Below are 18,486 nucleotides of genomic sequence, written 5' to 3'. Positions count from 1 at the left end.
ACAAAATCCAATTACAAGCAGACAGATTGAGAAGAGAAAGAAAAGTGGAGGCAGGCGAAGCAGGGCGAAGCAGTGATATGGAATCAAAAGGACAAGAACTAGAACAAATGGATGAAGTCACGTCAACTGAAGACTTAGTCGATGGACCCCCAGGAAGCCAACCAAGGAATTCACCTTCTCCAATCAAAGTTTTTGCAAAATTCTTGAATCGCGGAACAGCTACAAAACAAGCAGCAAATCTAGAAGCAGAAGGGTACCAAGAAAAAGATTTGTACGAATCTCTCATCGAAGAAGAAAAAAAACTATTAGCTGCTGGAAAACAAAATCCTAAAGATGCAAAGAAAAGAACACCAAATTCACCTGAGAACATATTCTTAACAAAGACTATTCCGAAATCTGAAAAGGTGACAAGAGAATACTGCTATCCAGACAGCAAACCAATACATGAAGAGTTTGTAACCAGTCATGTATCATTTTGGCCAAAACATATTGATAGAGATGATGGAGTATATTCCAACACATATTCCGATAATTTTTACCAGTTGGATAATAAAGTGCCGCTTGGTAAATTGCTCTTAATCAACATCAAATATTTTGATTTCGATGAATCAAAATTGCCTTCGATGCCAACAAGAAATGGCTCTGACGAGGATGCAGCAAATTTGACAAAATTGTTTCTCAACCTAGGATTCCAAGTAGAGCGCTTGGATAATCCGAATAAGAAGCAGATCAATGTTTTTATGGATGAGGAGCTCACTGAAGAGAAAATGAAAGAAAGTTCCATAGCTGCATTTGCCATTCTCACTCATGGAGAAGATGGAATCGTCTATGCAAGAGATGTCAAAATTCGCATTGAAAATCTTGTTAAGAAATTCAAGCTTAAATGTCTTGCTGGTAAACCAAAGCTTTTTATTGTGCAAGCATGCCGTGGTGATGTTTACATGCCACAAAACAAAGATGAAGTCGACGGTAAAGGAACTAAAGAGACTACTCAGTACAATCTTGGTTTGCCGAGTGAAGCAGATTTCCTGTACGCCTATTCGACAGTGGCTGGATATTATTCATGGCGACAAAGTCGTAACGGAAGTTGGTTTATACAGGATTTAGTCAAGATTTTTAATGATAACTTTCGTAGAATGGATGCTGCGCGCATGCTTGTTAAAGTCAGTTTTGCTGTTGCTGAACGGTTCTCAGAAACTCGCCGTGGCGAAATATCTAACGATAAGAAACAAGTTCCATCTTATATTTCACAATTAAGAAAAGATTTGTTTTTATTTCCAACGAATGGGCCATAGGAAATCGGACAGTCGGAATAAATCCAATAATTAATTACGCTATCAAGTACAAAGTTTGTGGCGAAGACTTTTAGATCATCCACAATATGTACAACACAACATATAATTACCGTTAAACAATTTGTAGTTTTAAAATTAATATTTCCATGCATTCACTAAAGATTATATAATGATAATTGTCTTTAAAGGTTTTATTTTTACATAAGTTTTCCCGTTTCATATCAGACACGTATTTCATATCAGGACAGTGTCTACCTATTGTTGTATTATGCTGATGTTAGCAAAAAAGCGTTTAACTCTTTTCCTCTTTATTACCAATCTTGCTCCACATCCGTGTCAATCCAATGTGAAAAGGCTTGTGAATTAAAATTGATGAGTAAGCAAATGATATCACTCTTATTTAAAAACAAAACCTAAGTTCTGCAAATGGTAACGAAAACAACCTGCAAATACAAGCACTGGCGGATTTAAGACAATAGAGCAAGTGCGTCAGAAACATGCGAAGGAGTGCAACGCTCGTTAAAAGATAATGAAATTTTTAAATCTTTTTCCTCTGATAAGTTCGACATGGTCTAAAACCGCCTATGAAAAGAAATATTGTGTAATTGAGAAAAATAAACTTTAGATTTAAAGATCTTCTCTTTAGCTAAGTCACAGAACACAAGATTCTCCTTGACCCTAGCATTTACGTGCCCCCTAGTTATAAAATACTTTTTAAGGTGACCCCTTCACAAGTTAAGAACATTTTGTGTATCCCTATTGAAATCCGCACATTTCAAACCTTAACTCCTTGGAACAAAAGAGGTGGTCTTATTGGTGTTATTTTTGGAAATGTCAATTAAAGGGGGCCCCAGCGGTTTGAATGGGCTTTTTTGGTTGCGTGAAAATTGAGTGAATGAAACGTAGTCGCACGGTCAGGCGCGTGCCAATTTATTATTTAATAATCCCCCTAAACTTGATTCAATCCTTCTTTTACACCTTTTTCTATTGTCTATAGGTGCGAAAAAAAGACTGGGACGGTTTTAGGGTGGTTAAACGGACAAAAAAATGCCCGTGCGGCAATTGGCGGCTACGTTCGAAAAGGTGTGACAGACAGACAGACAGACAGAAAATTAGAAACGACTATTCAAGAACAGTGTTACATTGCCAGCAAGGGAATGGAAAACTTGCTGGCGTCCATAAACTTTTTTCAATGTTTTCTGTAACCAAGGACACTTGTATAGCGAAGCTAGACTAAGTGCAACGGCTATTTCTCCTTCTCTTTTTAACCCATTACTGTCGGAGAGAATCCGCGAACCCCGGTCAGCGGTTGAGAATACATATTATTTTTCAAATTAATTGAAATAATTAGTTGTAAGAAAGTTTATCAGTTTCCATAAGGGACTTTTTTGCAAAAATATATATTTGACTTTATCTTGAATGAAGATTTTTTAAAGAAATTATAAGTTTGGTCAATTCCATAGGTCGAAAACCTTGAAAAAAGGGTCCTTCGAAAAGTTAAATTATAAATGACGTAAGTTCTTTCAAGGTGTAACAAATATCTTTTCAAACAAATATTAGAATAGTCCCGCTGCTGAGGTCGATAAATGTTTCTTTTCGTGACACACATCTTAGAACTAACTTTTTTTGGTGGAAACTCACGAATTAGTATATGTAGATTCCAAAATCAAAAAGTTTCCACGATATTATCGTGCAAGTAACGAATAATTGGCGATTTTTTGCGTTTCCAGGCAAAATTGCAAGGCCTGGAAATTCATGATTTTTGGGGAGTCTTCAAATTAAAAAAAGACCTATATCACATGATAGAGCTCTTCAAACTGAGCAAAAAAGTGTATTACACCAAAGTCCCAACTTCTCTAGATCAAAAGTTATGGGCCTATTTGTGGTCAAAAAGGTGTTTAATTTTGCATAAATTATTACAGATTGTGGGGAAATTCCCTGTTTTCCATCAGTTTTTGAGCCTATTTGTGGTCAAAAAGGTGTTTAATTTTGCATAAATTAATACAGATTGTGGGGAAATTCCCTGTTTTCCATCAGTTTCCATCCAGAAAATCCACAAAAATCCAGAAATGGAAAACTACTTAACACCCATCGAAACAATCGTCAGACACCAACTCATTCCAGCCATTACAGGGTGTAAAATTGTAAATGACTTAGAAAGAGACTTGTTATCATTACCACCTAGACTGGGAGGCCTCGGTCTCAAAAACGTATGCGAGATCGCACCCATCGAACACGAAAACTCGAGACAATTCACCAAACATCTACAAAACCAAATCTTGAACCTCCAACCACCAAATGACAATGAAACAAAAACTAAAGCAGCGATCAAAACTGAGAAAATCCAAAGAAATCAAGACAAACAAGATCGTATCAGGGCGGAAATGACTGATGATCAAAAACAAATCCACGAAGCCAATTGCTATACCGGAGCATCGAACTGGTTGACCAACCTTCCAATTAGAGATCAAGGCTATGATCTTAACAAGGAACAGTTTCACGATGCACTGCGAATTCGTTATGACTGGAGTATCCCTCGTCTACCAAGTGAATGTGTCTGTGGTAATCGTTTTGATATCAGCCATGCTCTGTCCTGCAAGAAAGGAAGCTACGTTACTCTTAGACATAACGAGGTACGAGATATCAATGCTAAACTTTTGGATGAGGTATGCGTCAACGTACGAAACGAGCCGAGACTAATCACCCTTGACGGCGAAGGACTGACGCACAAAACCGCGAATACGTCCGAAGGAGCACGACTTGACGTTAGCGCAACTGGGTTCTGGACACCTGGCCAAAGAGCATTTTTTGATATTAGGGTCTTTGACCTAAGCGCTCGAAGGTACAGGGGTTTGGAGCTCAGCAAGTGCTTCCAAAGAAACGAAAACGAGAAAAAGAGACATTACAATGAACGTGTGAACAGTGTCGAAAATGGTACCTTCACCCCATTAGTATTTTCTACAAACGGAGGTATGGGACGTGAATGCCAAACATTCTACAAAAGATTGGCCGTGATGCTTGCTGAAAAACGTGGTGTACGTCTCCATGAATCGATTTCGTTTATTCGATCAAAGATATCATTCAGCTTGTTGAGATCGTCTTTGTTATGTATTCGTGGATCCCGTTCCATTTGGAGTAGAGAACTGAATACAAATGATATTGAACTGACTACTCTCGTTCAAGAGTTAGCAATAATTAATGTTTCTTAATTAAAATTTTTTTTTTTTATAAATTTTATTGAGTTTTTATGAAATTTTCAAGTTTCTGTTTCTTTACAGCCCGGCGCAAGTACTTAGTTGTGCTATTACATTCTTTTTCAATCGGTCATTTTCGTTAGATCCTAAGTTAGACTCAGTGTCACTTGCTGCAAGCTACAGTCTAGTGCCACTAGCGATTATTGTTTTCAATTATTTATTTTATTTATTTATAAAACCAAATTTACTCTAATTTATTGCCCTTATTGTAAGTATATATGGAATATATTCTGAATTTTCCAATGTAAAAAACAAAGTTTTTCACACGCGAAAAAAAAAAAAAAAATCCACAATTACTCGTTACTTGCACGATAATACCGTGGAAACTTTTTGGTTTTGGAATCTACATATACTAATTCGTGAGTTTCCACCAAAAAAAGTTAGTTCTAAGATGTGTGTCACGAAAATCGTTTTCTAGCCACTTTTTTCGATCTCAGCAGCGGGACTAGAAGGTTGAAGTTGAAAATGACGAAGAAAAAATGAGTAAAAATTAGCCTAAACTCTCCTAAACTTTCAGCAAAGTACCCAAATCTTATAATGGCTATAACAAGATGTCGAACAAGGAACAGAATACATCATACTATAGCTGCTAAAAGCAAAATCTTTTTTTATTATTTGATTGTATAAAGGTGTCATAAAACTCATTAAAAAGTAATTGTTCAATTGTTGTTTTCTTGTTATTGCAATCATGTCAAAGGAATTTCATAAAATATTTTTAGCAACAAACTTTCCGTGCAAAATCCAAAATCTATGCGAATGATTTCAGCACCAAAACAAGAGCAAAACATGGTTGAAGGTATATTACTGCTGCAAAAAGAAAGACGCACAATTTCAAAGGAAAAACTGCCTCTTTAATCAAAAAGCCTAACATCGAAACGACCATTGATGTTTCTTAATTCAATGTCTAGGTAAGTAATTCGATCGCCAGAATTTTTGAGATTTAATTTCAATTCTTGGAGGATAATCGAATCAAAATTTCCAAAAAAAGATTGTTATCGTTGATGGTGAGAAGGTCATCAATAAAGCGAGAAGTGTTGCTAAACCGTCTGGCTTTCTGAAGATTTTCTTTTTTCAAGCTATTGATCCACTTTGACTCAAAATGATAAGGGAAAAGATTAGCCATAAATGGTGCCGGATCTGATCCCATCGGAATCCCAATGATCTGACGATAAATATTATCTCCAAAAGTAAAATAACATTATGAGAGGGCCTCCTTGAAAATATCTTTTGAAAATCTTACTCCCGTATTACGTTTCTTTGTCACCCAACTTGCACTAATAACAGAAATAGAAATCAAATCATTAGCACCTCCTTGAAAACAAAATCCAGGAAGAGTTTTCAACAGATCGAGTAAACTTTCGTGTGGTATTTAAGAATACTTGAACCCCCATCCAAAGTACACTATTCTTATAAAAAAAAGCGTGTAACTTATTAATGTATTTTTTGATAACATCAGCATTGTTTTGACCCAAAATGTTGTAACATTTGAATAGAAAATAGATTTAGCATTGTATGTTTCAATTTGATGAAAGAATTATTTCAGAATTTTAGTTATAGCTTTAGAAAGCGGTTTGATGGAACAACAAGGGGCAGCTGATAAACTGAATTACTTAATTGGATCTGTATGTAGTTTAGGCGTAGTCTTTTATTTTCATCCGCTACCTTTAAGACAAAAATTTCCTTCAAAGTTTTAAAAACTTTTTAATACCTTAATTCCATTAATTTTTGCGCAGAATATACGTGCGCGAAAATAAAAAGTGTGCGAAAATAAAAGGCGCGCGTATTAGTATTCGTTCTGAACGTGTAGAAATCTCATCTTAGGGTTCTTTTAATAAAATAGGACATCGATTTATGGTAGGTATGCCTCTGGGATGTAAATCTAACTTCGATACACACTTAAAGTGAGTAAAACTCACTTCAAATCGTCAAAAACACTCAGAAAATATCCCAGAAGTTGCAAGATGCGCGAAAATTAAAGGATGCGCGAATATTCTATTTTACGAGCTGCACGAAAATTAGAGGCGCAAAAATAAAAGGCGCGCGAAAATTAGAGGCGCGAAAATAAAAGGCGCGCGAAATTAAATGGAATTATGGTAAAAAACATATAAGAAAGTAATTAACAGGCTATAAAAGTGATTAAAAATGATTAAAGTTGAGTTAATTGGCTAAAGAAATATATGAAAAGGTAAAAATTGTGTCTAGTGAAATAAAAATGTTTTGATAAAAATGTTAAAATTACCAACCATCTGGGGGACTGTTTTGTAATTTTCTAATAGGAATTTATTCACGTGTTGGTACGACACAATTACTGATTTTGTTGTTTAATCAATGAAATAATTATTTTGAAAATTCAGGTCATCAGGGGATTGTAAAATTTTGAGGCGTAGGAATTAAACTGTAAACGAATTTTCCACATTTATATAACAGTATTATATTTAAGTACAGTGTGGTAAAATGTGTGGTTGAAATGCATGTAGACGATAAAGGAGAAATCTTTTCAAGAGAAACCAAGCTGTACAAACCTTATAAATCCAAATGAAATATTTATCGAAAAACCACACATTTTTTAACACTAGAGGGAATTGATATTTCACAAGACAAATTACCGAGTACTTCTGAACATGACTTCCAGCACAGTCAAAGAAGTTCAACCTGATACAAACTCCCATCAATGGCGGTATCATATCACACCAGATTTACGTATGTTACCCTCAAAGTTATCGTTTATGTTTTTCTACGGCAGCCATGCCTGTTACATAATGTACTTCAACATATTTTTTACGTCAGTTGGACTAACGGCGTCGCAAGCTGGGCAGATATCTGGAATACATGCTTTGTCGTCGTTACTCGGTGCCCCTTTATGGGGTTTGTTGGCTGACTACACTGGAAAACGTAAAGTCCTTATGCTGGTCAGTTCCATAATAAAATTATGTTTGATTTTTCCGCTACCTTGGATTGCTGAGTATGTCAACTACATTGATATGAGACAACATGAGAAATTCAGACACGACAAAGAACTGCAACACGTAAAGTATTGTACAACACTTTGTGGTGACGATACAATGTTTCATGTCATGATGTCGATGTTAATAGCCTCTGGCCCTTTGATACTGGCAATAACTTCATTCCTTGATTCTTTTGTGATGAACTTAGTTAAAAGCAGTACTAAGGAAACTGATTTTGGACGCCAGCGCCTATTTGGATCAATTGGTTTTGGCTCAGCAAGCTTAATCGCTGGATACGCTGTAGACAATTACACCAACAAATATCTCTCCGTTTATACGGCTGCTTTTTATGTTTTTCTACCTTTATGGCTCTTGTTCATTCCTCTAGCATTTTACGTTGCTATGGTTTCCGAGCTAGAGACGGCAGTTAAACCACAATATTTACATGCTTTTCCAGAGAGAAAGAATGAACAAAGATCACTGACAATGTCTGTTCTAAAGACTTGTGGAACTTTACCGAATATGATTTTCCTGTTTACAGTCTTTCTAACAGGAATATGCAATGGCTTAATGATTGGTTTTTTCTATCTATACATGAAACGAGAATTATCTTCATCAAACACTGTTATGGGAGTAAGCATTGCGTTTGGCAATCTAGGTGAGCTATTCATGTTTCCTGTATCATATAAATTGATTAAAATGGTGGGCACAATCCCTTGTTTAATATCTGGTATTTTTGCATATTTTCTACGGTATATTTTCTTATCTATTATTACTGATCCATGGCTGTCATTACCAATACAACTGTTGAATGCGTTCTGCTTTGCGTTGTTCATTGCTGCAGCAATAGAACACGTGGTCAAAATTTCACCCAAAGAGATTTGTACAACTATGGTTAGTATTGTCAATGCTCTCAAATTTGGTTTTGGAATTCTTGTTGCCAATATGGCGGGTGGAGCTACGTATGATAGTTACGGTGGCAGAATGTTGTTTAAAGGGATGGCTTTTATTTGCTTGGCTTGGACATGCTTTATGATTATTTATTACTATGGAGATAAACTTTTCCGAACACTTTGTGTTTCAGTGAACGACGATAAAAAGGATACGAAGTCTTCACTAAATCATAGAGACTAAATTTAAAGTTTAAAAGTTAGATTGTGTGTCTTTTCTTTTTGAGTGAGTATTTAACTCTCTACCCAGAGGAATGATATTCCTTGTCAAAATACCCCAAGACAACCTTTTAATCATAAAAAATTACTGAGAGTTTTAGCTGTTTCCAATCCATTAGAAAGCTATATTTTTGCATATTTATTTTGCCAGTTCTATTTAACTCGATCAATTTTGCAATTCACTTTCATCAAATATCCTTCAAATGCTACCTTTTTCCACCGATAACAATCCAAATTTCCCGATCTTCAAATGCTTCCCCAATTTTCCCCAAAAAAATACTACAGGGTCTCAAGAAAAAGGGGGGTGGGGGGTGGGGACTAATTTATAACCAATATTTTCAAAACATTTATTCCAATCATTTATTACTTCTACTTTTAATTTTATTATTTTTGAGTTTATGGGGAAGAGAAGTACAAACAAGACGACTAGAAGTCGAAAATTTCGCCTTAAATAAGACAAGAAAAGAACATTGAAATTGAGAACAATACACATAATAATTAAAAATTGAAGAGGAATGTGGAAAATTAATAAGATAAACCTATTTTGAGTGCGTTATAAGAGCGAAAGGTAAGGTAAAATTTTACGTCATTTCCGGTCGAAAATATCCAATATTTTGAATTCGAAAAGACAAAATTCAAGATTCCAAGCAATCCGTAGGAAAGTTTTCTTTCATTCTAGCCGAAAATCTGCTTTCGTTTTTTAATGAGCAGGAAAATACAGGTTGGTACAGGGGCAAAAACGGGTAACTTGAGTCTCGATCTTATGAATCTAAAAATTATATTTCCAAGTATTCGTTTATTCCTAAATTTCGATAGTTCATAGTTTATAGAAAATAGCAAGCAATTTACAAAACTACAAGTATTGTGCAAATTTGGCTTTTTTCACATCCGGTGGATTTCCGGCTTCCAAAATAATAAAAATTAGTTTTCAGTGTTTCGTTTACATAAATGTCACATTTCGAGTAATCAAACCATACAAAGTTTACATACCAAATCGTTTTTTTTTCCAACAGGAACAAATCACCAGACAGTTCGAAGATTGAGGTCAAGTCTGGATATGTACGTCGAAGAAGTCACAGTGGAATCATGGAAATCGCGATAAGAATTGTTATTTTTGTATTATCAATGGTCGGTTGGCGGCCGAGCGCGACAGTTGATTTGCTATAGGAATGCTGAAAATCATAAAGTTTTATGTTTCCGATGAGCAAATACAGCATATTGTGAAAATCGGATGAAACGATAATATGATACAATGACTATAAGCACATATTATGCAGTATCGATGTTGGCGATTGTATCGAATGTTGGTGATTGTAATGAAAATTTTCGAAGCCATTCGACTCTTTGTTAATAAAGACTGAAAATGACGACCATTTAGGATATTTTGAGATTCAATGAATTCAAGCTGCATTAGGATAAGCGATTACATCAATTGTAATAATTCCAAAATAGAAATATATATCCAATTATACCACTATTCAACGTTTCAATAATTATCCTTATGATATCAACCAAAATGCATACATATATAGATGAATCAATTCACTTGCAATGTACTTCCATATTTTTTCATTCCATATTTTTCCATATTGTCTATTTTTAAAACTCTGTGACAGTCTTTTTTATTTTTGAGTAGGCAAATGAATAACAAAAGAGTACAAGAAAATAATAAAACAATTAACAAAAACCTATTAAAAAATGGTAGAAATATTACTTTGTTTTGAATATAATAATTTAAAAAATTCTATTAATTATGAAAAACAGAAGAAAAATGATAAATATAAAAATAGGAATAAATAATATAGAAATAGGAATAAATAATACAATAAATAAAATAATACATTAAATGCCATATCCATAGGTATGTAAGTTTCCTGACGAGATAGTAATCAAAGATGAATTAATGAAAGGCATCTTTAAACTAATTGTCCTTTGTCTATAGATTTTTTTCTACCATAGACCATCCATAAAAGACACTCACATATTTGACCCATTTCTCACACTCTCCCCAACTTTATCTGCAAATGTCAAATTCAACAGAGCCCTCCTTTTGGTTAATGCAGAAAAAAAGCCTTCCTCCCCAAAGAATAAATGTCTTTTAAGAATAGTCTTTAAACGTCAGAAAACTTACATAAGAATGGACGGGGTGGTGGGATGACCTTAATTGCATATTTCCAACAGAGTTAAGCTTCAATCCTTAATTAAAAAGTTCATTTTATATCCAGAATCAAACCTGTACTGATATCATATTAACAGATTTTCGATAACATCATTGCGTTAAAGAGTATTCCTAGTTTACTCAGTCTATTGCAAAAAATTCAAACTGTTCATAAAGAAGCACCTATGACAACATAAGCAAATGTATCTGAATCGTTGGCTAATTTTCTGATGATTAATTTTTAAGTTAGGTAGAATTTGCTATAGGAGAAAAGGGATATATACCCTTTTTATTTGAGATAATTTTTTTTACTTCCTGCAATTTTGACCACTCAAAACTAATCATCAGAAAGTTGAGATCATCCACCACCCCAGTTTCCAACCCCCCCCCCTTGTCCCGCCGGGAATCGCCTCTGACGGGTATTCTAAGCTAGCAAAGTCAGCGATAATTTGATTCCATCATGATCGGATAAGTTCACACATTTACGAATAACTTCAATACCATACTCGTGCACCAATTCCTTATGTGTCCAAATTTGATCAAGCATTTTCCCATCGATATGTGTTGGAAAGTTCGGAACTAAATCATAATCTTGGAGAATGTCAGCCAACAATTGATCATGCTCCATTTCAAAGCCGTCCATGTTGAAGTCTCCTAAAATGATATCAATTGTGTATCTTTCAATAAATTGAGCAAGATTGTAACAGAACACATCACGTTGAATTCTTGAACTTTTATAGAGAACCAAAACACAAAATTCCTTTTCAGTAAATTCAGCTTTTCTAAATTTTACAAGAGAAAAGCATGATGAATGATCATACTCATCAATGTCAATAAAAGAAGGAGAATGACAGACAGTAACACTGTTGAATTTATGCTGGTCAATATTATGACTAAGAATATAATAAGGAAGCTTTTCATGAATACTTTGTTTGTCTTCCTCAGAATGCTCATAACTCATCTGTGTCTCTGTCAGACATAACAAATCATTTTCATACAAAAATCTGTCCTTTTGAATATCAACTGCATGTCGTTTTAAAGATCTTACATTCAATAGGCAAACATTTAAATTAGAACTGCACCTCATAATATCTGCAACTCTTTCAACTTTGTTCTGACGCAATCGTGTGTATTCTTCACTAACTTTATCACTACAGACAAAAGCACTACGTCGATATTGACCAGTAAAGTACAAACCATTTAAATTTTTCACTCTGCTCATTGCAACATACATTTGACCAGCATTGAACTTTCTTTGCCTTGCAAGGTCAAAACTAACGACTACAGAATCCAAAGTCAATCCTTGAACTTTGTGCACTGTACAAGCATAAGCTAGCTTAAGAGGAAATTGTGTCCGAGAAATAATAGGTGAAGTGTATGGGTTTTTTTTTGTCAAAGGGAAAATTTACCTCACTCTTTTCAATGGGAACAGTTTCAGTGGCCTTAGCATATTGGTCTTTACTTTGAGCTTTTATTCCAGCCGTCTTATCGTCTAGTTTAACATAAATTAGCTCTGCTTTATTGTTTCTGAATTTTACGTCAGTGACGGTTCCAAGTTGACCATTGATCAACCTATCCTCTATATCAATATTACTAATTAGCATTACTCTTGCCCCTATTTTCAAATCAAATAGAACTGATAAGCCACCTGTATCGTTAAGTGGCAGGTTCTTAACCTTGGTAATTTGAGATTCAGTAAAATCCCTTGGATAAACGTCCATAGCTTCTACATTTATTGTTTCCGAGGGCAGAGTATCTAATCTTTGAATATTGTGAAGATGGACTGAAGCATTTTCTGCAAACAAATGCAATGATTCTATTGGATAATCAGGGTGTTCTCGTGTTATCAGTCTAGATTTAATCATACTTTCATCATTACTATTCAATTCACCTACTCTTACATTGTTCAAGAGATCAATGAAGTCAGAGTCATCCTTTTGACGCATAATCTCATCTAATTCAGCTAGTTTGAATAGGTGCCATAATTTGAATGCACCAATAATAGGTCCCTCAGTTGAAAATACTGGACTTTGAAAAATTGGAGGTAATTGAAAGAGGTCTCCACAAACAATGATACTTTTCCCTGCAAATGGTGTGTTGTCATTTACACCAAAAATTTCACATAATCTTGTATGGATGTTCAAAAGCTGTTGCGACGAAATCATAGATATTTCATCAATTATTATCAACTTTACATGATGTAATTTATTTCTAATGGCAGTCCTTTGTTTGTCAGCCATATTTCTGAATTTTCCAACTGGAATACTCAATCCTGTGTGTACTGTGGTGCCAGATATATTGATAGCTGCTATACCAGTTGGGGCCAATTTAATAATACGTGGCTTCTCTAGCTCATCACTTTTATATGCTAAGACTTTTGACAAACAATTGTAAATACATTTAATTAAGTGAGATTTTCCTACGCCCGCACCACCTGTTAAAAATATTCTCAATGGTTCTAGTAGTACAGGATTATTGGACTTGGAATTTTGCACATACATTTTTCCCCAATTTAGTACTATATCAAAAATATCTCTTTGCTTAGAATTTAAAGATCTTATATGGGTATTGATTTGGTCATCAGTTTGCAAGCCATGAACTGTTTGAGTAAATGGTGCAAATTTTGTTCGATTCATGACTTTCATCATCATTTTCACTGTCTGATGAGTTGCTCATTAGGTCTTGCACTTCATCATTTTCTTGTTGAGCAAAGGCATCTTGATTATGCATAAGGTCATTGCGATAGTTTTGAAGTACTAAATCAACAAGATGACCATCAGGTTCAAAGATTTGCTTGTTCTCGTTAACAACTGCATTGACTTCATCTAAATTGAGCTTCAACACATATGAACCATCAAGTTTCAAATCATTCTCTTCTGATCTAAATGGGTAAAACAACATTAGAATATGGTGGGAAAATTTTTCTGGATGTTTGTTTTTGTTAGGAGTGTAGTACCTCAAAACTTTTGGAACTTTACGAAGCTTAAGTTTTTCCTTACTGTTGAGTAATTTGGCTGATTTTGGAAGTGTTTGGGGTTCTTGATGATTCACTGCACTTGTTGAATCATCTAGTACAGTAGGCTGCCAATCATTTTCATCATTTGTATTTTTTTTGTGTCTAATGTATAGTTTGCACAGAATGTGGCATAACACATAGTATTGAATTGCCCTGTGTTTGGGCGGTCAATATATCTGTTTAACATATTTCGTTTGAAAAGATCATCAGAATCCTCAGGCAATTCCTCAATTCTTCTTTTGACTTGAAAATTCTGTACCTTTGATCAGGTAAGTTAGTGTTAACGAATGAAATAGCAGGAAAGCATTTTCTAAGCCACAGTTCAGGCATTGTTAAGTAAACTGCTTCCTGGATTGAGCATTCTCTATTAGAGTTGTAAACTTTGGCAATTTTAGACATTTTCTCAAACTGACTGTCATTTGAATCTTTGGCCTGTTTTAATGCTTCTTGCATTGCAGTTGAACACTTATCTTCACTTTTTGAAAAATAGGCACACATGTATGTAACTGCCTTGTATGCATTAAAAACTGGCTGAATATCGATATTGGCCTCCCATGCTAGGAGGCCTTCTGCAAAATAATTGTTGACAAAACAAGAATATGGGTCACGTTTTAGAAACAAATGCTGATCTTTGTCTGGTGAGATTGATAAGTAATATTCATATGTTTCATAATTTAACCCTAAAGAATCCAAAATTGTATCAATAGATCCAATTTCAATATACTCAGGCTTATCAGGATCCAGAATGTTTCTCTTTTTAGGATGCAAATTTGTATCTATATACTCTTGAACAGTTTGGATCACATTATTTCTAGCAACCAAAATATCATGTTTTTCAGTTTCAGGTAACCCTTCAGGAAGCGGTTCAGACAAAATAGTACGCTTGCAGAAAAGTTTTCCAAATTGAAATCGGCATTCATTTTTGCGATATTTACTACACGTTCTTGAATGGGAGTGTATTTGATACTTAGTGACTAAATTCCATAATTCAGGACTTTCTTCCCTATCAGGAACATTAGCAGAAATAACACTATCTATGTGTTCAATATACTTTTCTTTTCCATCTTCAAGTTTTGGGACATCTTTAGCCCAAAGCAAACAATGATCATGTGGACTACCCCTGAAAGTAAATTCTACTCTGAGAGCATAGTATGTAATTTTTCCAAGTTGGCCATCCATTATTATCTCTTTGAAAAACAACTCTTTTCTATATTGATATTGACGCACAAGCACAATAGGATTGCTATTAAGTAGGGCACATCTAGATTGGTAATCAAGAAGTTCATGATCAGTATCAGCATCCCCGCTTAATTGTCTGATAATGGTAACAAATTCCTCCCACCGTAAATCTGCACAAGAGAGAGTCATAAAGTATGTTGGGACACCAAGTTGTTTAACCATTGCAAGAACATCAGATAACATATGTTGCCAGTATGCAGGGGTTCCTTTTATAGTACTCATAAACTTGTATGCATTATCAGATGCTACACAGTTTTGAATTGTATCATTAAAATTATTTGCTAATAATCCCGCAGTCAAGTTGGAATTTGAAATTCTCATTGCGATATTGATCTTACTTCTAAGGTTAAGCTGTAGTAAAGTTTTGTGAGCAAAAAAAATGTAATCTGAATCCGAAGCAAACTTTTGAGTGTAATTTAAAAGACGCTGATTAAAGTACTTTGTTGGCGACAATTTTATATCTCGCTCTACGTTATAACCAAATTTCCCAGTAGGAAAAAGATGAGGATGGGCTAGCTCTTCACAGAACTCATCTTGTGTTAATGAATTGGGGGTTGACCTTCACCTGGAGCTAAAATTGCATTTTCATCATCTAAAATAATGTTTGGCACTTCTGATACAATAACTGTTTCACATGTGGTGTCCGATACGCACTGAGTGGATCATCAGAATCAAATTCATTCTCTAATTGCTCTTCAAAAGGCTTAATTAAAGTAACTGTTGTATCATCTACAAATCTTATATCATTGGAAGAAGCGCTTGATACGGAATCATTATTTGATAAAACCCTTTCAACATATTCATCATTAGTTACTTGGTCGATGATTGACATATCAATATGTATATCATGATACAAAGGATTATTATTCACTAAAAAGTCCAAAGTTTCAAAAACTTTCTGTCGTCTTACTTGCTGCGAAATAACAGGGTTTTTGTAGGATATTTTTCTTTTTAATTCAACATTTATTACCCCACTACTATCACTTCCTCTAGGAAGTACTTTGCATACACCTGGTGTTTCAATGGGAACATTGCATATTGCACCTTGTAATTTAGGGAATTCTCCTTTACGCATTATCATGACTTTAGAAAATAAAATTCTTTGAGCCACTAAAATTCTTTCCAGTTTTCGTATATCATTTAGATTATCTGGGAGATCAAAAATTGAAGTTTGTTAGAAACAGACTGGCATGGGATTTCTCCCTTCATTAATTTTTATGACAGGTTGTGCATACGTAGAAATTACCATCAAACGAGTTTACAGGATTAAAATTTCTATTTCTTCAAAGTTGACAATGAGAACTTTTGTTCATCAAAACCAAACACAGATTTTTTAAACATACTGCGGTTACACATTAACAGATGTAAGAAGGACCCTCCTGTTTTTTCTGCCTGAATTTCTAACCTTTTTCCTGAATTAAGTTTTTTTTGTTATGTAAGAGATTTTGCAACTTGCCGCATTTTTTCTTTTTGCTGTCATGTTTTTCTGCCCTTTATCAATTCACGTAAGATTTTGCAACTTGCCGCATCTTTTCTTTTTGTGTTCATGTTTTTTGATCCTTTATTCAATTCCGTAAAGATTTTGCAGCTTGCACATCTTTCTTTTTGCTGTTTGGTTTTTTCTGATCCTTTATTCAATTCACGTAAAGATTTTGCAGCTTGCGCATTTTTTCTTTTGTGTTTCATGTTTTTCTGATCTTTATTCAATTCCCGTAAGATTTGCATTTTGCATATCTTCTTTTTGCTGCTTGTTTTTTGATCCTTATCAATCACGTAAAGATTGCAGCTTTCCGCTTCTTTTCTTTTTGGTGTTCATGTTTTTCACTACCTTTAAGTTCTTTCAAACCTTCTTTTACGCGAAGCTTTTTTTTGCCAACATAATACCTCCTTCAAAATCACTCTTTTGGTATTTTCGTATGCGTGAAAATTGGTTTTCAAATAAATGACATTAAACAAATTTGCCCTATACTCAGATCTTATGTAATTCTTTATTTCAGTAATATTCCAAACTGCAAAGTACTGAAGTACCAATTTCACCAGGAACTTGATGACCCTTTACATCTCTACTATGGGAATCAAAACAAAATATTTTTCATTGTAATGGAGCACACCTAAACAATTTCCAGCTATTACTAAGACGGCACCAGAATGTTGCAAACAAAGTTCTTCATTGACAAAATTCACTGAAATACCTTCATTCTCGAAATATCCTTCAACGATATTGAAATCTAGTGAACAGATACTATTTCCAACTGCAATAACTTTCTGGAATTCTTCAATTAATGGTGATTGTCTAGTGATGCCAAGATTTTTAAAATTTAGATCCCCTTGATTTAAAACATAATCCAAATCATGAGTCTTCCAAAGTGATAATTTTCTAAGCTGTGCATAGCAAATGGCAAAAAAACAATTGGACGAACATTGTATACCAGCAGTCTCGCCAAACTTTGAATTTCCTTGATGAAAAGAACCTTGAATACTTTTTATCTCTTTTCCTGTGGTGGACCTGGATTAAGTTCTATATCACCTGACAATAGTAATGTATAGTTTACTTTAAAAGTAAAAAGAACTGGCTCTGGAAAATTATACCCTAGATTTGGATACTGAACAAACATTCCATTCTTTGAAAAATGCATAAGATCAAGAGGTGTTTGAATTTCAACCGTTTCGTAAGACTTAGGGATTGCAAAGACTAAAAGTGTAAAAAGTGCTATGAATCTAACGGGTTTCAATAATCGAGAAAAAGCATTTTTAGAAAATTTGGAGCCGATAAAAATGGACTTAGAAATTGATTCACATTCTCTGAGCTGTGTAGGCAAAGCCTCCTATCAACGCACGGTATGATTCAATGGATATCATTTCAAAAATAAAAAAATATATGTTAAATCTCTGAGACTCAAATATTTTCTAATGTATATAAATAAGATATTTTGTAAAAGCTGACAATGCAGCTTGGTATTGTAATCACTGACAATGCAAGTGAGTTTAACTTTAAAGCTGGTCGATACGTACACAGCTGATGCCTCAACAGAATTCAGTGGCCCGTAGTGCATGAACCTGAAGGGAAAAAAGGCCTCAATCAGATTTAGTGGCCCGTAGTGCATAAATCCGAAGGGCAAAAAAAAAGCAAAAAAGAAAAAAAAATGCCACAATCAAATTCAGTGCAGTTAATGAATGAATATGAAGTGGCAAAACAGGCTTTGAACAGTTCTGAGGAGCAGAACTGCTAGGCAAATATGAAAGTAAATACTTACTATTTCTTCTTTAATTTAAAGTAATTTTGATTAAGTTGATCTCACGTTAACAGCTATGGACACGACTGGACTGGCAGTATATTGACTGGAAGATTTAAATGTCAGCAGCTTTGAGCTACCATATTTGGCACATTTGATAAAAAAAACTACCCGGAT

The 18,486-nt window shown here is 34.5% G+C and overlaps 2 protein-coding genes across 2 annotated transcripts; both read left to right on the top strand.

Annotated features, from left to right (window-relative positions):
- The first annotated feature begins 18 nt into the window (after positions 1 to 18).
- Positions 19 to 1,521, top strand: LOC136808813 (caspase-3-like). Its single transcript, XM_067065355.1, has one exon. It carries the CDS (start codon positions 78 to 80, stop codon positions 1,293 to 1,295), a length of 1,218 nt encoding a protein of 405 aa, XP_066921456.1. The 5' UTR covers positions 19 to 77; the 3' UTR covers positions 1,296 to 1,521.
- A 5,329-nt stretch (positions 1,522 to 6,850) lies between these two features.
- LOC136808812 (uncharacterized transporter YwbF-like) lies at positions 6,851 to 8,720 on the top strand. Its single transcript, XM_067065354.1, has one exon. The coding sequence runs from the start codon at positions 7,171 to 7,173 to the stop codon at positions 8,626 to 8,628; it is 1,458 nt and encodes a 485-aa protein (XP_066921455.1). The 5' UTR covers positions 6,851 to 7,170; the 3' UTR covers positions 8,629 to 8,720.
- The last annotated feature ends 9,766 nt before the right edge of the window (positions 8,721 to 18,486 follow it).

This window comes from Clytia hemisphaerica, unplaced genomic scaffold (genome assembly GCF_902728285.1).
Source record: "Clytia hemisphaerica strain Z4C2 unplaced genomic scaffold, Clytia hemisphaerica genome assembly, whole genome shotgun sequence".
In the NCBI taxonomy this organism is placed as follows: Eukaryota; Metazoa; Cnidaria; class Hydrozoa; order Leptothecata; family Clytiidae; genus Clytia; species Clytia hemisphaerica.
The sequence above is the reverse complement of the archived record's forward strand: the minus strand, read 5'-3'. Positions and strand labels throughout refer to the sequence as shown.

What these genes read in the sequence shown, in the direction of transcription:
- LOC136808813 (XM_067065355.1), top strand. Translation starts at nt 78, where the DNA reads ATGGAATCAAAAGGACAAGAACTAGAACAAATGGATGAAGTCACGTCA.
- LOC136808812 (XM_067065354.1), top strand. Translation starts at nt 7,171, where the DNA reads ATGACTTCCAGCACAGTCAAAGAAGTTCAACCTGATACAAACTCCCAT.